Here is a 26304-nt window from a genome sequence, read left to right as displayed (position 1 = left end):
CTAATCTCCCCTGTCCCTCAGACATAGTACAGGCCTTTCCTTCCCCTGCATGGAGCCTTTGTGGTGGTGCACGCCCATGAACCCAGCGTTTGGGAAGCTGAGACACAAAGATCACAGCTAGTGCCAGTCCAGTCTGAGACGTAGTGAGTTCACGGCTAGTCTGAACAACACAGCAAGACCCTGCTGAAAAGGCAGGGAATAATCCGGCCAGGACGGGGTCGCAGAGGTCCCACCTGAGACTGGCGCCCGCGGCGGGGCCCAGCGGTGGGGCGGGTCGAGCAGGGGGTGCGGCTAGCTCGCCCCGCCCCGCCCCGCCCCGCCCCGCCCCACCCGGGAGCCCAGTTGGGTTTCGGCCAGGGCCAGCGAGCACTCGGGAACTGCCGCAGGTGAGGCAGGTGAGTGGGTCGGTGGGGAGGGCGCCCGCGTCCCCGCCCCATCCCGGGGGCGCCGCCGCAGCGGGGAGGCCAGCGGGCGCCCAAGTGCAGTTTGCCGTCCTCCGTCCTTTTGGGCGCAGGTGGGTGGCCGCCTAGGCCGCTGGCCGGCCCCGCGGAGTTCCGGCCACCGGGGAGGGAGGGCGGAGTGGGGCTCCTGGGGCTCCCCCCGGCCGACGGGGACACCGGCGTTCCCAGACTGGCCGAGCGCCTTCCGCACCGGGGCCGGCAGAAGTTGAGGCCGGCGGAAGCGGGCACGGCTCGCTGCACCGCTCCTGGCCCGGCCCGGCCCGGCCCGGACGGACCCAGGACTCGACAGCTGCCGCCAGGACCTTCTCTTCCAAAGTCGCACCTGTTTGTCTTCCACAGTTCTTCAGTTTACAGTTTTTACCTTTTATTCAAACATTGAAAAGCGGTCTGATTGGGTGAAGATGCTTTAGATCCGTTCCTGTAAATCTGACTTTTTCTGTAAATTAATTAAGCAACGGTGTGTCCTGGGAATGCATATACAGTGTGTGTATCTTAGGAATTGAGAGATGTCCTGTGAAATTTGCTGAAGTTAACGTGTGCTTTTGGTTCTAAATTTCTTTCTCTTTTTTCTTTTTCTTTCTTTCTTTCTTTCTTTTTTTTTTTTTTTTTTTTGTGGAGATAGGGTCTGGCTATGCCGTTCAGGCTGGCCTCAAACTCCCTATGTAGCCCAGGCTGGCTTCGAACTCAACAGGGATCCTCCTGCCTTGGCCTCTGGTTGCTGGGATTACAGGCGTTCGCCACTAAACCCGGCTTGGTTCTAAATTTCTTAGGAAGATATATCAAAAGCTATATTAAGGGCCGGGGATTTAGCTCAGTGGTTGTGCTCCTGCCTTGCAAGCGAAAGGAGCTGAGTTCGACCCCCGGTTTCTAAATAAATAATAAATAAACAAACAAACTGGATTGTCTTTGGGTTGGGGATTTAGCTCAGTGGTTTCGCTGCCTGCTGTGCAAGCGCAAGGACCCAAGTTCGATCCCAGTACCAAAAAAAAAAAAAAAGGTATCATCAAAAGCTATATTAGTGCTTTGCATTTCTTGAATCTGAACTTTTTGGTTTTTTACGCTGTCCTGAGGATTGAACCCAGGATCCTCCCACTGAGCTATAACTCAGCTCTTTAGTTACTTGGAGACAGGTTTTCACTAAATTGCCAAGGCTGAGTTTGAACTTGTGATCTTCTTTCCTCAGCCAGATTTAATCTTTTTGAGGACAACAAAGAGAAAAGACAAAGGGACCAAAAAAAAAAAAAAGAAGAAGAAAAACCCTTGCTATAGAGGTCTGCCTTTGATGGACACCACGCTAGGACTGTCACAGTTAATCCCCTAGAAGGGAAGTGCCCTTGTAAAGACCCTGCCCTGGAATTCCTTCTTGAGTTCTTCTCACCACCCCATTTCCTTGGTGATAGGTTCCAGTCTAGCAATAATACATACTACCCTCTGTGAGTAGGCTGTGTCCTTGACATCACCTGGGTTCCTTTTCTTATTTTATTGTTTTTTGTTTTTCAGACAGTGTCAGTGTCTCATTATGTAGTTCAGACTGCCCGCAAACTCATGGAGATCCTTCTGGCTCAGCCTCCCAAGTGCTGGGATTACAGACCTGCACCACCACACCCTGCATTTACAAGCAATTTGAGGGAGAAATTCATTGTACCTAAAACCTGGTAGTTATATTAGCAGATGATTTTTTAAAAATTTTTTGGTGTATGTTTTCGGATCCACAATTTCATGAAAGAAATAAGCAGTCTTGGTAAAGGTCAAAGTCCTTTTTTGGTGCTTTTTCAGCAGATGAATACCTCCTGAGATAAGTTGGTTTCTTGTGGTTGCAGCCAATCCCCTATAGCTTATCCCTGGAATGAATGCCATTCCCGGCCATTGCAGCTGCTGTTTTGTGGCTCTGGGGAATGTTAGCCTTTGGCAGTTTTTCCTCTGAGAATTCAATTTTTAAAATCAAGAATCCATGTTACTGTTTGAGAGAGAAGAAGCCAATCCTCAAACCTGACACTCATGAAGGAAGGGGCTCGTGGTGCTGAGTTTTTTTGGTTTGGGTTTTGTTTTTGGTGTTTTCTTTCTAGGCAGGGTCTCCCTTTGTAGTTCAGGATGGCCCTGAACTATGTAGCCCAGGCTGGCCTTGAACTCTCAGTGATCCTCCTGCCTCAGCCTCTTGAGTGCTGGGATCACAGGCCTGCGCCATCATGGTGCTGTTTTAACAGACTGCTTTTTTTTTTTTTTTTTTTTAACAGACTGCTTTTCTGTGGCCATCCCAAAGCAGTGTGAGTGTGGGTCAGTATGTTTTGTTACAGGGCTTTTGGATAAATCAGACATAAGTATTTCTTTTACTTACTTTTTGTTAATACATGTTTGTAGTACATAATGATTACATTCATTGTGAGGAGTTGGTACATTTACACAATACATCTTAATTCTTTTTCTTACCCTTCTCCCTTCCATCCCAGCTGCAGTTTTTCCCTACCCTTCCTACCCCCTCCTTCCATCTCTTTTTTCTTTTTTTCTATTATTTATCTTTTATTTTGCTCTTTATATTTTGTTTTGCTCATATAAGAGAAACTGTGACATTTGAGCTTGTGTGTCTGATTTATTTCACTGAAATTTATGGTTTCACAATTCGTCCATTTTCCTACAAATGACTCGTTTATTTTCCTTTATGGCAGAATAGTACTCCATTATGTATAAATACCACCTTTTTTTATTCATTCCTCTGTTGATGGACATAGGCCACTTTTAAGATTTAGCTATTAGGAACTGTTGCTATAAACATGGGTATGCATGTATTACTGTAATATGATATCTTGACTCCTTCAGAAAGATGCCTAGAAGGGGAATAGCTGGGTGGAATGGTTCTAGTCTTAGTTTCTTGAAACTCTCCATACTGATTTCCATAATGGTTGTACTAGTTTACATTCCCATCAACAGCGAAGGAACCCCATTCTCGCCTGCATGCCAGCATTTGTTTCTTTCTGAAGTGAGATGAAATCTCTGTTGTTTTAATTTGAATTTCTCTAATGACCAGAGATATTGAACATTTTTTCATGTATTTGTGAGATTTACTTATTTTACTTTCCAGGGATTAACTGTTTCTGTTTATCTTTTAGATATTTGATTGATTTTGATTTTAGTTTAGTGCAGGGTGAGAGATACTGGTCTAGACTCAATCTTCTGTGTTTGGATAACCAGTTTTCCCAGCACCATTTATTAAAGAGGCTATCTTTCCTCCAGGGTATGTTTTTGGCCCCTTTGTCAAAGATCAGATAGCTGAAGGTGTCTGGGGTTGTTTCTGCCTCCTCTATTCCGTTCCATTGATCCACATGCCTGCTTTTGTGCCAGTAGCATGCCATTTTATATCACTGTAGCTTTGTAGTATAACTTGAAATCTGGGATTGAGATGCCCCCAGCTTTGCCTTGTTGCCCAGAATTGCTTTTGCTATTCTGCGTCTGTTATGGTTCCATATGAATTTTAGGTTTGTTTTCTCTGATTCTGTGAGGAATGCTGTTGGTATTTGGATTGGGATTGCATTAAATGTGTATGTCAGTTTTGGAAGTATGGCCATTTTGACAGTATTGCTTCTGCCTGTCCAGGAACAGGAGATAACCTTTCCACTTTCTGATATCCTGTTCCATCTCCTTTTTCAGAGTACTGTAGTTTTTGTTGTAGAGGTCTTTCACTTCATTGCCTAGGTTACTGCAATTCCTAGTTATTTCAGTTTTCTTAATAATATTGTGAAAGGTATTGTTCCCCTAATTTCTTTCTTTTCTTTTGGTACTGGGGATTGAACTCAGGTCCTTGCACTTGCACAGCAGGCGGTGAAACCACTGAGCTAAATCCCCGGCCCTCCCCTAATTTCTTTCTCCATGAATTTATTATTGGTATAGAGGAACACTATTGATTTTTTTGTATTTACTTTGTATCCTGTTACACTACTAAATTTGGCTATTCTAGGAATTTTTTGGGTCTTTAGGTAGAGAATCATGTCATCTACAAATAATGATAATTTGGCTTCTTACTTTCCTATACATATCCTTTTATTTCTCTTGCCTACTTGCTTGTAATGTTTCAAGAACTATATTGAACAGGAGTAGTGATAACGGACATCTTTGTCTTATTCCTGATTTTAGAGGGAAAGCTTTCAGCTTTTCTCTATTTTAATATTATGTTGGCCATTTCATAAATGGCTTTTATCAGATTGAGATTAGGTCCTTATATACCTATTTTCCTCAGGGTTGTTTTGTTTTTCTGTTTTGTTTTGGTTTTTTTGGTACCAGGGATCAAACTCAGGTCCTTGCGCTTTCGAGGCAGGCGGCAGAACCACTGAGCTAAATCCCCAGCCCCATCCTCAGGGTTTTTATCACGAATGTATATTAGATTTTGTCAAATGTTTTTTCTGCATCTATTGAGAAGATCATGTGATTTTTGTCCCTGCTTCTGTTTATGTGATGTATTACATTTACTGTGTCATACCGTCCCTGCATCTCTGGGATGAAGCCTACTTGGTCATGATGTATAATCTTTTTGATGATTTGCTGCATTTTGTTTACCAAAATATTACTGAGGATTTCTGCATCTATGTTCATTAAAGAGATTGGCCTATAGTTTTTTTTAGTGAGGTCCTTTTCTGGTTTTGGAATCAGGGTAATGCTAGTTTCCAGGAATGACTTTAGGAGAACTGCTTCCCTTTGAATTTCATTAAAAGGTTTGAGTAAAATTGATGTTAGATCTTTAACGTTCTTGTAGAATTCAGCTGTGGATCCAATCAGGTCCTGGGCTTTTCTTAGTTGGTACGTTTTTTGTTATTCTTTTATTGCTTCTTCAGTTTCATTGCCCGATACTGGATTAGCCTGAGTTTTTATGTCTTCTTGGGTCAGCTTTAGTAGTTCATATGTATCTAGGAGTCTGTTCATTTCTTCTGAATTCTCCATTAGCGCACAGATTCTCAAAGTAGTTACTAATAATCTGAATTTTGACAGTCTGTTGTGATTTCTCCCTTTTTCATTTCTAACTACCTTGATTTAGGTCTTTTTTTTCTTTTTGGTGAGATTGGCTAAGGCAGTGGTGGCAAACCTATGTGCTGCAGTGGGCTGTTTGTATCCTTGAAAGCTCTAAACGTTTGCCATCACTGGGCTAGAAGTTTGTCTTTTTTTCTTCTTCTTCTTTTTGAGACAGGGTCTTGATATGTAGTTCAGGCTGGTGTTGAACTCACAGCAATCCTCCTGACTCAGCCACCTGAGTTCTGGGATTACAGGCATTTGCCACCATGCCCAGCTATTCTTTCAAAGGACCAGCTCTTTGATTCATTGATTCTTTGTATTGTTTTATTAGTCTCTGTTTCACTAATTTCTGATCTGATCTTTGTAATTTCCTTCCTTGTATTAGCTTCAGATTTGGATTGTTTGTGTTTTTCTAGGACCTTGAAGTGCATCATGATTTTATTTATTTGGGCTCACTCTGATGCAGGCATTTGCAGCTGTAAACTTCCCTCTTAGGAATGCTTTCATTGTGTCCTGCAGGTTCCTGTGTGTGGTGCTGGCATTATTGTTCGATTCTATGAACTAATTCCTTCCTCAATTTCTTCTGTGACCATTGATTATGCAAGAGGGTACACTATTGTTTAATTTCCATGCCTTTTACTTATTTATGAGGCTGAGTCTCACTCTGTTACCTCCCAGGTCAGGCTCCTGCCTAGCTGGGATAGCAGGTGTGTGCCACCACACACCCTGAGCTAACTGCGGGTCTTGTCTCACTCAGAGCTAATGTTTACATTTTTTATTGTGCTTTAAATGGTATAGAATAATAACTACATTCCTCAGTAATTTAGTTGTTACATTTATTTATTTGTTTATTGCAGGGCTGGAGACTGAATCCGGGATCTTCACAATGAGCTACATCCTCAGCACATTTTTTATTTTTACTTCGAGACACTAAGTCAAGCCATCAGGTCCAGCTGAAAATATACATTTATTATTTTTATGTATCCTAGTAACTAGAATCATGTTGGTCTCCTGAATATTTTTTGCTAACTGAATAAAATCAGCATCGCTGAAAAGATACATAAGTGACAACTGAAAACAGACAAGAAGTGATACCTTTAATCTTGACCATAGGTGTGAAAATCACAAATGTCGTCAAATGATGGAAGATCCAAGATTCGGGACTGGGGCTACAATGAGGTCCCAAGGGATCAGGCGGATCCCAGTGGCACCCTACGAACCCTCCAGAGTCTTCACGACAGTGAACTGGCCTTGAGCGCCGATCCTCTGCCACCTCCTCCTCTCCCGTTACAGCCACCATTAGGCCCAGACCTCTTCTCAGGTGACACAGAACAGCCAGCCGTGGCCCCCGATCTCAAGCCGGTGCGGCGCTTCATCCCCGACTCCTGGAAGGACTTCTTCCGAGGGAAGAGAGCGGCCCCGAGCTGGGCCCTGGCCGGGTCTGACGTGGGGTACATGTCCGACGGCGGGTACATCTCGGAAGGCGTGGAGTGCTCGCCCCCGTCCTCCCCGGCGCCAACCCGCCACCGCTCGCCCCCTGAGTCCTGCGGGGACCACGGAGGGGCTGGGGCCCCGATGTCCGCCCACGACCCCTGGGCGTCGCTGGGCCATGGCACGGGGACGGCGCGGACGTACAGCGAGAAGGTGGAGCAGTACCAGCTGCGCTACTCCTACATGAAGTCCTGGGCCGGCCTGCTGCGCCTCCTGGGGGTGGTGCAGCTGCTGCTGGGCGCCGGCGTCTTCGCCTGCGTCACCGCCTACATCCACAAGGACAACGAGTGGTACAACATGTTCGGCTACTCACAGCCCTACGCCATGGGGGGTGTGGGGGGCCTGGGCAGCGCCTACGGGGGCTACTACTACAGCGGCCCCAAGACCCCCTTCGTGCTGGTGGTGGCAAGCCTGGCCTGGATCACCACCATCATCCTCCTGGTGCTTGGCATGTCCATGTACTACCGCACCATCCTGCTGGACTCGAACTGGTGGCCGCTCACTGAGTTCGGCATCAGCGTGGCCCTGTTCATCTTGTACATGGCTGCGGCCATCGTCTACGTGAACGACACCAACCGAGGGGGGCTGTGCTACTACCCGGTGTTTAACACGCCGATGAATGTGGGCTTCTGCCGGGTGGAAGGGGGCCAGATTGCAGCCATGATCTTCCTGTTCATCAACATGATCGTTTATCTCATCAGCGCGCTAGTCTGCCTGAAGCTCTGGCGGCACGAGGCCGCGCGCAGGCACCGCGAGTACATGGAGCAGCAGGAGGTACGTGGGCTTGCTTCTCTGTTGAAAATTCCTCGTCCTCAAAACAAAGTTTTTTGACGTAGATTTTAGTACTCAAATTTCTTTGAGATGATTCACTCTGAAATTCTGCTTGTTACTGCAAGAAGACTTTAGATGCGGTAGTTTGTTGACTGCATTATTATCGCCAGCGGACACTAAAGAGAAAAACACTTGAATTTCAGTAAAGAGCATTGTGCTCAGTAAAATAAGTATCGTATTAAAGTAAACTTGAGCCTAGTGGGGTGGCACAGTTCTGTAACCTCAGTGACACAGGAGGCGGAGGCAGCAGCAAGTTTGATCTCAGCCTCGGTAACAAGACCCTGTCTCAAAATAGAATTTTTTAAAGGGCTAGGGATGTACTGGCTGGTGGTACCGTGCTTGTCTAGCATGTGTGAGGCCCTGGGCCCAGTCCCCACTATCTCCCTTCCCACTCTTTAAAAAATATGAGAAAAATCTTGATTCTTTCATGTAAAAACCCATAAAAATGCTAAATTGCAGGATGAAAGTACTTTCTTTGTGTTACTGGGGACTGAGCCTAAGGTCTTTGTGCTGAGGTACATCCCCAGGCCTTTTTCAGTTTCTGGTTTTAGTCAGAGTCTAAGTCAATAAATTGCTCAACTGGGGTCAAATTTGTAATCCTCCTGCCTCAGCCTCAGGCATGAGCCACCATGATTGGCTAAGTATTACAAATTCTAATCAGTATGAAATCCAGATACTGAGACTCACCTTCTTCCTCATAATTTTACACCAGTTTAATAAATTTTGGGTTTTTTGTTTTCGTTTTTGTTTCTGTTTTTTGTTTTTTTAGACAGGGCTTTGTTGTGTTGTCCAGCAATAGTGGCATTGAACTCATTGTTTAGCCCAGGTTGGATTTGAACTTGCCATTCTCCTACCTCAGCCTCCCAAATGCTGGGATTATAGGTGTGCACCACCATGGCAAGTTTAGTTATTAAATCTTAGCATTTCAAAATTCTGTGTTAATACCATAATTATTAACAATGATACGATATTATTTCCTTCTCAACAAAAACTCATTTCTACTAGCCTTTTGTTTTTGGTACTGGGGATCGAACTCGGGACCTCACACTTGCAAGGCAGGCGGCAGAACCACTGAGCTAAACCCCTGTCCTCTACTAGCCTTTTCATAGTGCTTGATTAGACCTGTCACCTGTTTTTGAAGGTTATACCTATTTGTATGTTGCTGTAACTTCCTAAAGGTTAGAAGATGTAATGACCTTTGATTTTTGTTTGGTTGTTTTTGTTTGTTTTGAAGCAGGATCTTGCTATGTAATTCAGGCTGGCCTTGAACTCACTATGTAGCCCAGGCTGGCCTGAAACTCAGAGCGATCCTCCTGCCTCACCCTCCCAAGTGCTGGGATTACAGGGGTGCACTACCACACCTGGCCATGGCCTTTGACTTTTTTCTATTAATTTAATAGGATAACTCTTTCAACTCTAGTCATTCAAGTTAATGGGAACCAGGAATAAATACAACCTCTAGATAATTCTAGCAACTCACCTAAAGGTCTCTACATCCCCCTTCTAATGAGTCCTCTCTGTTCTTGACTGCCAAGGAACCCCAGTAGCAGCCCTTCCATTCTAGGCCTACAGACCCCAGCAACAGAGGAGGCGCAGCCCTTGGAGCTGGGGCTGGGCTGGGGGTGCAGATGCACGGGAACTTTGCAAAGTAGCTCACACCTCAAAGAATCATTTGAACTCTCTGTTCTAGATCCATGAATCATCATTGTCATCGAAAAGAAAAATGGTAAGAATGAAGTTTACTTCACATTATGCTTTGGGTCTAGATTTGTTAAATACTTTTCTCTCGTATCTATTTGTCTACATAGTAAATCCTTTCATGAAAATGCAACTATTACATTGAGTTCATATGAGGACTTTTCACCTTTTTCTAATACTAAAAGACTCATATGAGACAGTCTTATCTATAGCTCCACTCAATTGTTAATTTTTTTAAATTGTTCATGTTTTAAATGAAAGTATCTCCCACATTTTCTTAATTTCCCTTTAAAGTGTTTTGCTGTTCTTTTCTGTCCTCCCCAGTTTACATTCAGATGTGAGATTTTTGTAGTGTCAGGAATTCTTGTTCCAGGATTGACTATTGGGTGACAAGTTATTTAACCTTTCCGTGCTTCTGTTTCTTACTGTGTAAAATTAGAATGATGATAGTTTCTGCCTCACAGGTTTGCTGAGAAGATTTGGTGAGGTACTGTTATTATAATTCATTCTTTCTTTCTTTCCTTATTTATTCGTGTATTTTTTATAATTTTTGGTACCGGGGATTGAATTCAGGACCTTGCTCTTGCAAGGCAAGGCGGTAGAACCACTGAGCTAAATCCCCAGCTGTTATTATAATAATTCTACTCATCTATTTTTATCTTTCTTTCTTTCTCATCTTTGTGTCTATGGTAGACAACTTTGAATTTTACTTTTTACACTTTACACTTGTACGCATGAGCACTTGCAATGTTACTACTAGTATATACTACATCTTTGTGTGTGTGTGTGGAACTGGGGTTGAACTTCCACAGTAAGCTACATCCCAGCCCTTTTTTATTTTTTATTTTGAGGCAGTCTCATTAAGTTGCCGAGACTGAACTCAAACTTGCTGTCCCGCCTCAACCTCCCAAAGTGCTCAGATTATAGGTGTGGGCCACCATGCTTGCCTTTTTTTAAAAATAAATTTTATTTTATCCCATTCCCCCACTCAAGCTCCCTTCCCTCTCTATGGGAGCTTTGTTTCCATTTTTTCCTTCTATTTTCACTATTTTCACTTTTTTTCTTGCTTCCCTCCTTTCTCCCTTGTTCCCCTTCCCATTTGAACACTTTCTACCCATTTCCCAACATCCATTATACACCTCAGCTTTTTTTTTTTTTTAGACAGGATCTTGGGGCTGGTGATTTAGCTCAGTGGTACCACACCTGCCTTGCAAGCACAAGGTCATGAGTTTGATCCCTGGTACCAAAAAAAAAAAGAAACAAAACCAAACAAACCACTGGGTCTCAGTATATAGTCCAAGCTGGCCTTGAACTCACTGTGTAGTAGCTCAGACTATCCTTGACTCACTTGTCCTCCTGCCTCAGCCTCCTGAGTGCTGGGATTTAGACGTGCCACATCGTTGGACACTTTTAATCTATAATGAATTTGGGCATTCTTTTTCTATAACAGGATAGCATCGCACTGCATGGGTATGCCATAATTTATTTAACTGCAAATAAACACTTAGCCCAGTGGTAGCAAACCTAGGGCACGGATGCTGTAGCTGACTGTCACTGAAAGCTCTAAAAGATTTGCCATCACTGACTTGGACTGTTTCCAGTCTTCCATTATTAAAAACACTTGCTACAGTACTGGGGCCGTAGTTCAGCCTGTGTAAGATCCTGGATTCAATCTTCAGCACTGGGAAAGACAGAACTGCTACAGTGAGTAACTTTATACAATGGACCCTTGACTTACAAACTCAATCTGTTCCCGAGAGCTGGTTGAAACTCAAGTTGGTTGTAAGTCAATACAGCTGAGCTCTGGATGTTTACCTGGGTACACACTACAGATAACAAGAGGCAGATGAATCTTCCATTAACCTAATTAACCCAGGTTATTGCTATGTTGAGCCCGTTGTAACTTGAGGCTCCACTGTACTTACAAGTATCTATTCATACAACTTCATTTCCCATATGTTACAAATATCCTTCAAATATAAATTCTGAGAATTGAATTTCTGGGGATTAGACAGGCACACATTTTTATTCTGATTGCCAGATTATCCGGTAAAGGTTTTAACCAGCTTCTGCTCCCAGCAGCCCCACAGCCATGCCCCACCCTAATGCAGGCTGAGGTCATTTGTTGACATCTTTCAATCTCATCATGAAAAATGGCAGCCCGTGTAATTATAATGTGCATTTCTCTTTGAATCTAGAATGAAGTTTTACATTTTTGTATGTCATGTTTACATTTCCATCCCTAATAACTGCCTGTTCATATCCTGTCTGATTTTCTACCTGATTGTGAGTTTGAACAAGTGTTTTGTTAAGTGAATATATTTTGAAAATACCTTTGGAACAGGTATGGGGATGTAATTCAGTGGGAGAGCCCTTACCTAGCATGGGAGAGTCCCTAGCTCAATCCTTAGCACTGAAAAACAAGAAATGATGAAAATAAACCAAAAGGACCTCACAAAATAAAAGGCTATAATTCTGTATCCAGAGTCCACCTTTGGTGGACTGGGCACAAGGCTGTGTGCCTATAGTACTGAAGTGGGAGAATCAAAAGTTAGAAGCCAACCTGGGCAGCATATTGAGACCTTGTCTCAAAAGTAAAATTTTTAAAAAAGAAAAAAGAGGAAATACTTTTAACTTTTTTTCCCCCTGAGACAGCATTTCATTATATAGCCTAGGCCTGCCTCGAACATGAGGCGATCATCCTATGTCAGCCTCCCAAGTGCTGGGATTACAGGTGTGGGCCACATACCTGGCATATTTCATTGATTTTTAAAAAATATTTATTGCTGTCAGGATATACATTTCAATTAGGGTTGAAATTTTTTTGGTATTAGGGATTGAACTCGGGTCCTTGCGCTTTCGAGGCAGGCGGTGGAACCACTGAGCTAAATAAATCCCCAACCCAATTAGAGTTGTTCTTAATGACAATACTACTAATTAGAGCAAGTTAGAGGAAGATATTTTTCAGCTGTCAAATTAGATACCCTAAAACTGATAATGTGTAGTTGTTACCATTTAGGAAGGCAACTGGCTAGCTGATGACACAGGGGAGGATTACTTTTCTTTATATACCCTTTCCAACCTTTTGAATTATATACCATATGTATAGATTACCTATTTTAAAATTTAAGCTTTTAAGAAATTACATTAATAAATACCTGTGTCACATATTAGGCAGTGTAAGCCAGGTATGGCAGTGCGCACCTGTAATCCTAGGGCTCCAGAGGCAGGCACAGGAGGATCACCACGAATTCGAGGCCAGCCTGGGCTACACAGTGAGTTCAAGGCCAGCCTGAACTATATAGTGAGACCCTGTCTCAAAAGGCAAAAAATAAAAAATTAGGCAGGACAAAACTTATTGTTAAACAATTAATAAAACTGGCCCTTTGAGGTTTAAATGCAGCTTCCCTAATTGATCCTGTTGGCCATCTTCTGTGCTTAGCACAGGGATGTAGTGAGCATGACTCAATGGAGAGAGCTGTCTTCCCTCCCAGGATAGTGGCTTTGGGCAGCACATCCCACCCTGAAGAACTGACCAGGAACTCGGAAATTCCCTAGGCCAGGAACAGTTGCAATAGCCAGAGTCCTACAATAATATTATGTGGGTGGGGAATTTCAGATTGAAAAGGGTGTTGATGTAGCAGACAGATCAAGGTTAGACGGTAATGGACAGGAAGGCTGAGGGTGTAGCTCCATGTAGAGCACCTGCCTGGCACACAGGAGAAAAAGAAAATGGTAGATCTGAGAGTTAGGGCCCGGAAAGGAAGGAAAATGAATCATTCTCGCTCTAAAAAATGTTACCTGGAAAATAATTATGGGCTCTTGTTCTCAGTGTAACCCCTGGGCAGAGTCCGGGACTGTGAGTAGAATGCCTGAGACAGGGCCTGGGACTGTCTCGGAGATCCAGAGGACCAACGTGCGCCCGAGCAGCTTCCTAGGCCACACGCAATCGTAGACATTCAGAAGTTAAAGAAAGATGCCAGAAAACGGAAATCCACTTACCCAAGCCCAGAGAGTATCCCCTAATGTTTAAACCACGATTCATTCTTGACATTCATGAGATGAAGAAATGGCACCTGAAGCAGCCAGGAACACAGCAGAATGAACACCAAACCAGTGCCTTCTCTGGAATTCCCTGCTAGCACTTTCCCGTGGCCACCCTTCCTGTCCTGGTGCTCTGGGCCCAGGCCCAGGGCCAGTTCCAGCAGGCTCCCTCCTATCTCCTGCTCTGGCTGCTCAGCAGTCCATGCCCTGGCCACGCTGCGGCAAGTCAGGAGGTGGTGGTTTATAGTGAGCTAACCCTAAACCAAACCTCAGAGGCTGCCTCAGGTTAGGGAAGTTGGAAAGCAAAGCACTCTAAAATCTGCCCGGCAAGATACAGAAGATAGAGAGCAAGGTTTCAAAATCCTGTTTTGTATTTTGTTTGCCTGTTTCTTTCTGTTTTTAAGTGTATGTTTGCAATACATAATAATTGCACTCATCTTGGGAATCGCTGCATATGGCTGTCGCATCTTGATCCTTATTTCCCTTTCCCTCCTCACCTTCCTGTCTCCCCCGCCCCAGGTCCCCCTTGAAGGCTCTCAGGGTTAATGGACAAGTAGGGTTGCTGCTCTGAAGCTTGATTGGGCTTTCCTCTAGCAGAGAGGGTTTACCTGACCTGTTCATCCCGAACTCCTCTCCAGCTGCTCCTGGAGCATCAGGGACTGCAAGACATGCATGATAAACTACACAGATGTACACAGGTTTCCTCGTGTTACTCTTGTGAATGCATCAGGGCAGCGTGGGCTGGGGGTATGGTCAGTGGCAGAGCACTTGCTTTGGAGTGCAGGAGGCCAGGTTTGGTCCCCAGCACTGTACAAACAGAAACAAGGTAGGCATGGTGGCCCACGCCTGTAACCTCAGCGTGGGAGGCACAGGAGGCTGAGGCAGGAGGAGCTAATTCGCTTGTTTCAGAAAATGAGAACAGTGTAACTTGTTCCCCTTTGTTGTTCCTAGTGGGTGCTTGTAATAGATTCTTCTCATTTTTCTCTTTCCATTTAAATAGCCTTATTCCATTTTTCCTCTAAATCTCTTATTTTGAACTGCACTTTAAAATACTTTTAGCCCACACCTGTAATCTCAGCACTTGGGAGGCTGAAACAGGAGGATCACTGCGAGTTCGAGGCCATCCTGAACTACAAAGTGAGACCCTGTCTCAAAAAAATAAAAAACTTTTATACTTAGGGTATAAATCTTTAAGTATGAAGCCCTCTCATTTGGTGTTTCACTGTCCACCTTTGACATACAGGGTTGAAACTGTTATATTCCCTTTAGCTATTACAGAAACAGTACACATTTGTGATCATAAAAGAGAATTCTGCCAGGGACAGTAGCACACACCTGTAATCCAGCTAATTGGGAAGCTGAGGCAGGAGGATTGCAAGCTGGGGGCTAGCTTGGGCAATTTAGCAAAACTCAGTCTCAGAATTTGAAGAAGGGCTGGACATTTAGCTTAGTGGTAAAGTTCTTTCTACCATAGCACAGGTATGGCCCTGAGTTCAATCCTCAGTACTGCAAATCAGCAAGTCCATCAATTGAACAAGCATGCAATTCTCAGGTGAGATGCTGGTAACTACTTCCAGTTTCCTTCTGCTTACCCCTCCGCACTCTTTCTTAAGCAGTTAGGGCCTGGGATTTAGCTCAGTGGTTCTGCAGGTATTTTTCCTCTGCTCCTGTTTACATATCTGTCCTGTCTCTCCCTCTCTATAGTGTGAAATAGTCACCAGTGACAGACAGAAAGACCTAGAAGTTAATTTCAAAGAATTGAGAACAACAAAAACAAAGCCAGAACTGCTGAGTAGCCCTATTCCCCCAGGCCACATCCCAAAACCCATTGTGATGCCCGACTATGTGGCGTGAGTATCGGTATGACTTACTGGTCTGACTGGGGGGTGGGGTGGAGCATTTGAAGGGTCCTACTCAGGCCTTTCATGCGCCTGTCGCCTGCAGGTAAATGCTCTTAAAAATCATTTGTGTGAACAGGTGTCAGTAGTCAGGGGGTAAGAGGCGAATCAGAGCTAACATGGGGCCCATAGAGAGTAAGCTAAGCTGATTTTCATTCAGCTTATTCTGGTGAAATTTAGGTTTATGCTTTTCCCTTAGAAAATACCCTATGATTCAAACAGACGATGAACGAGAGCGCTACAAAGCTGTGTTCCAGGACCAGTTTTCAGAGTACAAGGAGCTATCTGCAGAAGTTCAGGCTGTCCTCAGGAAGCTGGACGAGCTGGATGCTGTGATGAGCAGGTTGCCACACCACTCAGAAAACCGACAGGTCAGTGCCTGCAGCTGCCTGTGGTAGAGGGGCACTGAGATTTAGAGGACAGACAAACTGACTGTTGCAAAAATCCAGAACCATCTGTCTGCTACCTAGGAAAACACTTGAGATCTTCAAGATAATAACTGGTCCAGATTACCATTTAACAGGTTGTAGGGGCACACACCTATAATTCCCGCACTGGGGAGGCTGAGGCAGGAGATTGCCTGAGGGCAGCCTGGGCAACATAGCAAGACCAAGTCTCCAGAAAGAGGGTTACAGGAACAGTGAACAGGCCCCACTGCCCAGATGAGCACAGCTAGGAGGGTAGCCAGAGTCTGGCTGAGAACCAAAGCCAGAGGCCCAACTTCGACATGTGTTCTCAGAGCAGGGCCCAAGGTCTGCATTTGTGCACTTGGTATAGACTCGATTTGGATGGCATGCTCTCCCTGAGACCAGGTGGCTTGGCAGGTGGAAGGGTCCTGGGTGCAGCAGAGCTGAGGGGCTGACATGATGTTCCTGTACTGTGAGCCAGTCATTCCCAAGGGTCTGTAACTTAACACAGCCAGCAGGTAACCAAGTGACAGTCGGGCAGGTGTCACCAGCATCTCCTGCAGTCCTTACTAAAGTAGAGGGTTGGCTGAACCTGAAGTTAACTTCTCAGGCTGGGCAGCAGTCTGCAGGGCTCAGTCCTGGTCCGACCATGTCCCCACAGAAGTGTGGGAGGATCGCCATGAGTTCGAGGCCATCCTGGGCTACACAGTGAGTTCAAAGCCAGCCTGGGCTATATAGCAAGACCCTGTCTCAAACAAAAAAAACAACAACATTGGGAAGAGGATGTGGTTAGGTGGTAGAAAATGTTCTTGGAGGAAGCTTTTAGAACTAAAAATTGCTACAATGTATTTTTTCTATCTAACTTTTGTAGCAATCATTTACATGGATACCATGAGGGTATTGCTCTAATAATCTGTTGCCTTTGGAAAGATTCAACCTGTTAACAAACCTTATATTTACTGTAAAACTCAGGATAAAATTATAAGGAGCTTACATTAGCTATTTTCTTTTTCTTTTTTTTTTTTTTTTTGGTACCGGGGATCGAACTTGGGTCCTTGTGCTTGCAAGGCAGGCAGTGGAACCACTGAGCTAAATCCCTGGCCCACATTAGCTATTTTCAAGAGTCTCAACCTCCTAATCCCAACACCTAATTGTATGAAAGGAACTTTCCAAAGGGAATGATAAATGATTATAATAGCTACTTCAAGAACTGAATGCAATGGGGCACCCCTATAACCCCAGCACTCGGGGAGGCTGAGACAGGAAGATCCCAAGTGTTCCAGCCCAGCCTGGGCAGTTTAGCAAGACCCTGTCTCAAAACAAGGTGTGAAGCCAGGTTTGGCTCAGTGGTTCCAGTGCCTGCTGCGCAAGCGCAAGGACCCGACATCGATTCCCAGTACCAAAAACAAACAAAACAAGGTATGAGGAGGGTTTGGGAGGTAGCTCAGTGCGAAGGCCCCTAGTTCGATCCTCAGTAGCACCAAAAAAAAAAGAAAAAAGAAAGAATGAAAAGAAAAGAAAAAACCTGCTATGGTTATTATGTACCAAGGACTTTACTTGTAAGTGAACCTTCCCGCAACCCTTTGAGGTTCTTACGATTATGATTCCCGTTTACTGATCAGGATGCTGAGTTTTAGAGAGGAAGACTACCTTGCCAGGGTCCCACAACTGGGAGCAATGGCACTGGGATGGGGTCTGGCCTTGCTCTCTGCCATCCCTGGATCCTGAAGACTGCAGGTAGTGGGCCCTCAAGTATGTGTCCGGTTAATTAGATTTTGTATATGAATATTCTCATTATAGTTTTAAGTTAAAATTGTTTTCTTTCTAATAGATACCCAGTGTTATTTGAGATATGATTTGAATAAATGCAAATGTTTTAACTCAAATGTACAATATATTATTTTTAGGAACATGAGAGAATTTCCAGAATCCATGAAGAGTTTAAGAAGAAGAAGAATGTGAGTGAAACAGTTTTCTTTCTCACAGTATATTCTTAGCCAGGTACTTGGGGGAATCATTGCCAGACTTCAGATTCTTTTAGCTGAGGTGCAGTCGTCCTCCTTGTCCTTGATCTTTTTTTCAAAGTTTCACTTACCCACAGTTCACCACTGTCCAAAACTAATCAATAGACAGTTCCAGAAATAAACAATTCGTATGTTATTTTTACTGTTGTTGTTTGTTTTTATTTATTTTATTTTTTGTACCGGGGATTGAACTCGGCTCCTTGCGCTTGCAAGGCAGGCAGTGAAACCACTGAGCTAAACCCCCGGTCGTTGTTTGTTTTTAGACATGGTCTTGTTATGTAGTTCATGCTGGCCTTGAACTCACTATGTGGGCCAGGCTGACCTCAAACTCAGAACAATCCCCCTACCTCAGGCTCCCAGGTGCCGGGGATTACAGGTGTCTGGCATTACACATGGCTTAATTTCTAAATTTTAAATCATTCACCCTTGTGAGTGATGTAACGAGATCTCGCGCCACTTGCCCCATCCTGCCCTGGTGTAAATCAGCCCACAGCCCGCACATCCCCACACTGCAGTTGCCGGCTGCTGTCTCAGTTACCAGACTGAATGTCGAGGGAACTGGGCTGGTGTCACGGAACCCCTAGCTCTGCTTAACGATGGTCCCCAAGCTCAGAGTACTGATGATCAAAATTCTACCACAGTATACTGTCCCAATTGTTCTTTTTATTGCTAGTTGTTATCGTTAGTCTGCACTGTGCCTGACTTACGAATTGAACCTGATCCTGCACTGTGCCCGACTTATGAATTGAACCTGTGTAAGTCTCAGAAACACATAATATATATAAAGGGCTCAGTGTTTCTGGTCTCAGGCATGCACTGCAGGTCTTAGAATGCACCCCCCAATAAGGGGGCTCTCCTGTGTTTCTTTTTTTCTCCCCTTTTTATTAGTACAGTATGTTTGCAATGCATAATAAGTACACTCACCATGGGGAATTGAAACATACACATCTCTCGTCTTGATCCTTTTTACTTCCCCTCCCCTCTTTCCTTCTGTCTTCCCCATCCCTAGACCTTCCCATCTCACTAAATCTATCCTTGTCTCCTATCATCTATCTTTTATTTTGCTCCTAAATTATGTATACTTGGAGTTTCTCATAAGAGAAAGCATGAAATACTTAACCTTCTGTGTCTGATTTATTTCACTTAACATTATGGTCTCAAGGAGCATCCATTTTCCTAGAGATGACTCAGATGTATCCTTCTTTGTGGCAGAGTAGTACTCCATTGTGGATGAATACCACATTTTCTTTATTCATCTCTTCCTCTGTGGATACGCATGCTGGCTGCTTCCCAGGTTCAGTACTGTGAGTTGTGCTGCTGTAAACATGGGTAAGCGTGTATCACTGCAACATGATGCCTTGTATTTCTTAAGATGCTGCTTATAGGGAAAACTGGTGGCTGCTGAGCGGCTCTTCTTAGAGTCTGTGCCCTAGTTCTTTTTGCTCTATCCTTGCCGCAGCCAAGGGAAATGAGGTCAGACTCACAACTCTTCACCCTATCTCCTTCCAAACGCTTACCTCACTTTACATCTTCACACCTTTCACTTCCTCTCACAGTCCGAGGCGGAGCCACCTTGATTACTCTTTTCTATACTTATTATTTACTTTTTTATATACTCCAAAGTAAAGCTGCCTTTAGTTTGCCCCTTTGTTCTTCCCACTTGATTTGGTAAAACTCCTCGAAAAAATAAAGTCTTTTTAAAAAACAAGGGAAGAAAAAAAATTTTTTAAATAAAAAACAAAAACAAAAAAATAAATTAAAAAAATAAGGGAAGGTGGGGATGTAGCTCAGTGGCACAGCACCTGCCTGGCAAGCACGAGGTCTTGAGTTCAATCCCTGGTACTAAAAAATACAATAAAATAAAAAAGTAAAAGTAGGGGCTGGGGAGTAGCTCAGTGGTAGAGCCTTTGCCTATCATGTATGAAACTCTGAGCAATCTCTAGTACCACCAAAGAAAAGGAAAGGAAAGTGTAGAGCACTTGGCTGTGTTCTGATAAGGTCAGTGTTGCAGTTTGCCAAAGGGAATTGGGATGTATGGGGCCATTTTCTGAGTGATGTTGGATGTTTGTCTTCATTGCTGACGAAGCTGAATGCTAAATAATAGCTGTGTTTCTTTTCTAGGATCCTTCATTTTTGGAAAAAAAAGAACGCTGTGATTACCTCAAGAGTAAACTTTCTCACATAAAGCAACAAATTCAAGACTATGACAAAATAATGAATTGGGATATACAAGGTTATTCTTAAGCCTTACTTGAAACTACTTTTTTAATAGTCAACTTACTATTTATTTACTGCCCTTTTTATGCCAGACACTGAAGTAGAGAAGCAAGTTGCCTTGAATCGGCTCCTAGTTGGCTTTCCCAGTAAGTAATGTTGATCAGTGTGATTTCACATGAACGTTTCAAAACAAACCAGACCTGCCGAGCGCCTTCACTGAGAATGGGAGAAACCCTGGATTCATCCTAGCACTTTCCTGTTTGTCTGTCTTGTTAAAAATACAATGACTGCGGACTGGGGATTTAGCTCAGTGGTTTCGCCCCCTGCTGTGTAAGTGCAAGGACCCGAGTTCGATCCCCAATACCAAAAAAAAAAAAAAAAGCAGAAATAAAAATACATTGACTGGGCCAGGGATTTTAGCTCAGTGGTTTCACCACCTGCTGTGCAAGTGCAAGGACCTGAGTTTGATCCCCGGAACCAAAAAAAAAACATTGACTGCCAGGCGTGGTAGTATGATGGGAGCTGAGACAGGAGGATCACTACAAGTCCAAGGCCAGTGTGGGCTACATAGTGAGTTCAAGGCCAGCCTGAACTACATTTCGAGACCCCAAGACCCCCCCTCCAAATGCATTGTTGTAGAGATCATATCCTCAGGATGTGCTGAGCAAGTGGGCTACCAGTTCTGGTACTGCTCTTTTCTCAGGCAGGTTCCTGGAATTTTTCTACATCAAATGTCTCTTCCCAAGAGAAATTCTTAGGGAAAATTATTCTTTCTCTCAAATCCAAGATCAACATTGTCAAGCTTTGTGATCTTAGGCAAGTTGTTGAATCTCTGTGCCTGTTTTTTTTTTTTTTTTTTTTTTGGTACCCGAGATTGAACTCGGGTCCTTGTGCTTGCGCAGCAGGCAGCGAAACCACTGAGCTAATGTACCTGTTTCTTGTGGGAAATGCGAAGAAGGTCACACCTGGTACCTCCGAGGCGGTTATGAGGGCTGAATGCGCTTGTGTTTGCATAGCGTTTAGGACAGACCCTGTTCATGTCTGTGGACTCTGTGGAAGAGTCTGGGACATGGATAAACTCCCTAGGAAAGGTCCAGCAAGCCCAGCCTGCTTAGCACAAGGCCTTGTGTGTCATAACCATCTTTTTGTGTAGTCAACTCTCACCACGCGTAGCCTTAGGTGAATACTTCGCTCTGGCTCTCTGGCTCATTGGGCTCTACTGTAGCCCATGTGTCTTGTTTCTTTTTTTTTTTTTTGGTACCGGGGATCAAACTCGGGTCCTTGCACTTTCGAAGCAAGCGATGAAACCACTGAGCTAAATCCCCGGCCCTTTTTTGTTTCTTTTTGTGGTACTAGGGATTGAACCTAGGGCCTGTGCACTGAGCTACATACCCAGCCCTTTATTTATTTTTTTATTTGAAAAAAGTTCTCACTAAGTGGATAAGTTCCCCAGCTTGGACTTGAACTTACAGTCCTCCTGCCTCGGCCTCCCAGAGTGCTGGGATTGCAGGCGTGGCTCCACACCTGGCTCTGCCTCGAATCTGCAGTTAGGGTCACTGTGCACACACCTCTGTGCCCATTGCCCAGCCTGTCCTACATGTGTGGATAGCAGGACAATGTGACTGTTGCTGTCTTTCCTGTCCTCTGTGATGGCATCCAGTGCCCGGTGATGTTCCACTTACTAGGCTTCTCCCTTCTGTTTATTGGGAAGCTCCATCTACTAAGAACCATCTTGGCTTTGAGACTTTATTCATGAGAGAGGTTTTATTTTTGTTACCATAAACAAAGATTTTTTTTTTTATGACCATGTTTGTTTGGGGGTTTTTTTTGGTACCGGGGATCAAACTTGGGACCTTGCACTTGCGAGGCAGGCAGCAGAACCAGAGCTGAATCCCCGGCCCAACAAAGACTTTTTTAAAAAATCATCAAAGGGCCAGGGATTTAGCTCAGTGGTTCTGGTGCCTGCCATGCAAGCACCAAGTCCCAAGTTTGATCCCCGGTACCAAAAAAATAAATAAATAAATTATCAGACAGTGAAGTGCAGTGGCGTATCCCTGTAGTCCTAGCTACTTGGGAGGCTGACGCAAGAGGTTTCTTCAGCCTAGACTAGCCTGGGCAGTATAGCAAGACCCCATCACAAAATTTAAAAACTAAAAATTTTTCAGGCCTGGAGGTATAGCTTCGTGGTAGAGCACTTACCTGGTGTGTGTGAGGTCCTGTGTTGAATCCAAACACTATAACATTTTTTTAATATTTAATATATTCATTGTTATTGGCTCCCATTCAGCAGGATGTGTCTGCAGTTTCCCAGGTATAGAAGCAGTTTCTGCCTGATAGAGCTGCCATTCAAACAATGTTCAGAGTTTTCTAAAGGAAAGCACGAAGACAGCAGGTGCTTAGAATGTGTTGGTCACCAGGCATGATGGCACACGCCTATAATCTGAGCACTGGGGAGTCTGAAGTAGGAGGATTGTTGTGAGTTTGAGGCCAGCCTGGGCTACATAGTGAGTTCAAGGCCAGCCTGAAATACACAGAGAGACCCTGTCTCAAAAAACAAACAAAAGAAAGAGAAATTGGGTCACAGGATGAACTTGTACGTCCTTTGTCATGAACCCTGCACGTGCTTGTGTTGATGGTGAATGTTTTATTCCATGGTTCCCGCACGGCCCAGGGGTAACACCTAGAGACCTGTGAGGCCAGGCTGGCACCTCTGACTACACCACCAGGTTTTGTTTGATCTTCTGAGGCCCATGCTAGCATTTCACTTTAAGAAGAAATACTTAACAGAAGAGCAAAGCATTGCCATTGTGGTTGACCATAAAGGGTTCGGTTCACATTGAAATTAAATGCTAAGGATATTTAACTTTGTGAAACTTTATTTTACTACAATTATAAGTGCTAATCTTTGAAAACCATGCTGTAACATTAATTTTTTTAAGTTTTTATACCAGTACTTAGGTGAATTAAAATTACAGTTAGCTGTTGTTTTCTGTGTGCCCTTGTTTGCGTCTTAGCATTCCTGTGATGCAGTCATGTTCTTGAAAGTATTTTCTCTGCAGGCCTGGGGATTTAGCTCAGTGGTTCCAGTGACTGCCTTGCAAGCACAAGGTCCCAAGTTCAATCCCCAGTACCGGCCCCCCCCCCAAAAAGAAAGTATTTTCTCTGATCAGAAAATAAACTGGAGGGGCTGGGGAATTAGCTCAGTGATTCCGCCGCCTGCCTTGCAAGCAGAAGGATCTGAGTTCGATCCCCAGTACCAAAAAAAAAAAAAGAAAAGAAACTGGAGCCGGGCATGGTATTAACATTTTGGAGCGCATCCTCTCATTGTCTGCTTTGTATATGCATTTATATGAGCATATTATGTAGAGAAAGATTTTGGTGGTATTTGCAGAAATGCTTTCCTGTAATCCTACCACTCTGGGAGGCTGAGGCAGGAAGGTGGTAAATTTCAGCCCAGCCTGGCAATTTAGCAAGACCTGTCTCAAAATTAAAGGGTGTGGGTAGGGATGTAGCTCAGTACAAAGGCTCTGGGTTCAATTCCCAGTATCACAAAAGAACTAATAAAACTATATTCTGCTTGCTGCCTGCCTCGCAAGCACAAGGACTCGAGTTCAATCCCCCGTATCAAAAAAACCAAACTATATTATGCTTTCCTTCTCCTTGGCTATATCTAGATTGTTATTTTTCTGTAATTAACGGGTTTTTTTGGTTCCAGGATCGAACTTGGGTCCTTGTGCTTGCGCAGCAGGCGGCAAAACCACTGAGCTAAATCCCCGGCCTGTAATTAAAGGTTTATGTTAATGCAGTTCCATTGTAGTGCATGGGTTTAAATGGGCTCTTGTTTGGTTTTTGTTTTGTGAGACCGAGTCTCCCTGTGTTGCCCAGGCTGGTCTCAAAGTTGTGGGCTCCGTGCCCCTTGACTTTGAGTAGCTGGGCTGTGGGCTGAGCCCTGTCCCTAGCTAGGCTTTCAGGGTTTGATGTCCCTGGGGTGAAAGAGCAAGGAATAGGCGGTGGCCTCAGGCAAGGCACTGAAGCCCTCCAGAAATGGGGCCAGACTAGGGGAAGGGCCTGAGGTCCTACTGTAAACCATTTACCTCTAAACATCCATGTCTAGTTTTACACTTTTATTCTGATGTTAGTGATGAGAAATTTGCATTAGCAAAAGCATAACTGATTTATCAATAGCTGGTGGCTGCATTTATTATATGCTCAGGGTGTCTTTGGAGGTCTGTCTATGAGTATTGCCTGCCAACTCCCTCACGACTCACACACTGCACAGTGTTCTCATTTTGGCTGACTCCCAGGTCACTACATTGCCCAGGCAGGCTTTGAACTTGTGACCCTCCTGCCTCAGCCTCCCAGAGTGCTGGGATTATAGGTGTACACCACTAGGCCTAGATGTATTTAAATACTTAATTCTGCTTACCCTGTAGTTTTTAATAGATAACCCTATCATTTAAATGCTTTGGAGAAACTAAAGTTATTCCAAGATGTTTGACACATAATAGGCATTTACCAAGACGATTTGGATCATAAGCAGCATCGAAGGTCTCCATTTTCACTAGACATCATCTCATGCTAACAGATAAAATAGTAAATGTCTGTATATTAGTCACAGGAGAATTCTGATGGAAATCCTTGCCTCCACACCAAGCACAGATGTTAGTTCTAATCCACAGAAGCCAGTTGGTTGGTTCAAGAAGAGTTTTTTCACACCTTGTGTGAGCTGGAAGCCGGTTCCAAACTGTGCAGCCAGAATATGTCCAGAATCACATCTGCAGACCCTCTTGGGAGCAGCTTCTGTGCTGAGGGCCCGCCGGCCCTGCCCCTCGGATGCTGCACCTCCACTCACAGCATTCAGGCCAGCTGGGGACTGACGAGGGCCTGTCCCCTGCCGTGATCTGATGGCCCCGGGGCAGTGAGGGGCTCTTTCACTTCAGGCGCTCAACTGGGCCTCCCTCAAGATCCATCGGGGCCTCTCCAGAAGTGTAAAAGGATTTGGATGCTGACAGCCAAAAAGCATAACAAAATCTGCTACAGAGTACTAGCTGTCCGACTGAGGGTGGTCAAAGATTCCTTTTAAAAAAAAGAAACGAGCCAATGACACGAATGTGGCCAGAACATCTTGAACCTCGAGCTTCCCAGGCAAAAAGCCAGGAAGGGGCCCCACAGACATTACAGATCCAGATGTAATTCTGACCTCGTGATCTGAGGACAAGCATCGCGGACAGTGAGTCCCCAGCCTCCTCACAGGGGGCAGGTCTTCCTCTCAGCTGCTCTCAGACACAAGCACAGAGGTTTGCAAGGATGCATGCACATGAGGATGTTCAGAGCAGCTGCGCTCACAGCAACCCCAAAGGGGCAACAACCCAGATGTCCCTTAGCAAGAGAGCAGGGGAGGGCTGGGGATTTAGCTCAGTGTCTCTACCGCCTGCCTCACAAACACAAGGGCCCGAGTTCAGTCCCTGGTACCAAAAAAAAAAAAAAAAGTTAAAGAGAGCAGGGGAAATGAGAAATATATCATGGTAAAGCCATATGATGAAATACTATAGGGTGATAAAGAGTATAAACTGGTTACATGCAAAACAGGACAGGATGTTTTGTCTGAACAAAAACCACATGAGTATTCTGCACAACTCCTTTTATGTAAAGCCTCAAAACAGGCAAAATTAAAGTAATTGACATCAGAGTAGGGGCTACTTGGGAGAGCAGGTACTAACAGGGAAGGGGCCTTCAAAGTCTTCCTGGGCTTGGAAAGGCTGGTGGGTGTGGTGCTCAAGTGGCAGTGACACCTGCGCCTGCCTCAGTGCTGTGTCGCTATGACACCATACCTGTGGCTGGGGACTTTGTAAGGAAGGAGATTGGCTTGAGATTCTAGTAGCTAGAAGGTGCAGGATCCTGGTGTGAGCCTGGACAGCAGTTCGCCATGGTGGAAAGTAAAAAGGGAGACAATCCTTACAACAAGCTATTCCTTTGAGAGCTAAGTTGCTCACGGAGACGAGCATGCACCACTTTCAAGGGCAGCACTTCTGTGACCTGGAATAGGCCCAACTCTTAAAGGGTCCACCACAACGCCCCTGCCATGGGGACCAAGCATCCAGGACATGAACACCCGGGGGGACAGACCACCTGCATGCCACCAAAATGAGAGCACATGTATTTAAACATTTCTCAGGCTCTGCCCTTGAGATGCCAGTTTTGTACTTATGTCTGTTACGTCTATATTGTCACTAAAAAG

The 26304-nt window shown here is 44.5% G+C and overlaps 1 protein-coding gene and 1 long non-coding RNA gene across 3 annotated transcripts; one reads left to right on the top strand and one right to left on the bottom strand.

The window, feature by feature from the left end:
• Positions 1–117: 117 nt before the first annotated feature.
• Marveld2 (MARVEL domain containing 2) lies at positions 118–23050 on the top strand. 2 transcript variants are annotated; one of them, XM_021250686.2, is made up of 6 exons: positions 118–395; positions 6314–7721; positions 15225–15370; positions 15618–15789; positions 17733–17783; positions 19971–23050. In XM_021250686.2, exons 2-6 carry the CDS (start codon positions 6585–6587, stop codon positions 20091–20093), a joined length of 1629 nt encoding a protein of 542 aa, XP_021106345.1. In that variant the 5' UTR covers positions 118–395; positions 6314–6584; the 3' UTR covers positions 20094–23050. The 2 variants fall into 2 exon arrangements, with proteins under 2 accessions (XP_021106345.1, XP_004872892.1); XM_004872835.3 differs by lacking the exon at positions 118–395 and adding an exon at positions 9469–9504 and having other exon boundaries at positions 6585–7721.
• On the bottom strand, positions 6279–15229 carry LOC147820900 (uncharacterized). The gene is made up of 2 exons (XR_015448033.1): positions 12681–15229; positions 6279–7894 (listed from the first exon to the last, which is right to left on the bottom strand). It is a non-coding gene; the product is annotated as an uncharacterized LOC147820900 (long non-coding RNA).
• Positions 23051–26304: the final 3254 nt, after the last annotated feature.

The sequence above is a fragment of the Heterocephalus glaber genome, unplaced genomic scaffold (assembly GCF_053883595.1).
Source record: "Heterocephalus glaber isolate CG9 unplaced genomic scaffold, H.glaber_assembly_v1.0 deba00001788, whole genome shotgun sequence".
Classification (NCBI taxonomy): Eukaryota; Metazoa; Chordata; class Mammalia; order Rodentia; family Bathyergidae; genus Heterocephalus; species Heterocephalus glaber.
This window is presented reverse-complemented; position numbering and strand designations above follow the sequence as displayed.

Bases quoted from the DNA above. Each gene is read 5' to 3' on its own strand.
- Marveld2 (XM_004872835.3), top strand. From the start codon at position 6,585: ATGTCGTCAAATGATGGAAGATCCAAGATTCGGGACTGGGGCTACAAT. The intron at 7,722-9,468 runs GTACGTGGGCTT...TCTCTGTTCTAG, and splicing joins AGTACATGGAGCAGCAGGAG to ATCCATGAATCATCATTGTC. The intron at 17,784-19,970 runs GTGAGTGAAACA...TTTCTTTTCTAG, and splicing joins AGTTTAAGAAGAAGAAGAAT to GATCCTTCATTTTTGGAAAA.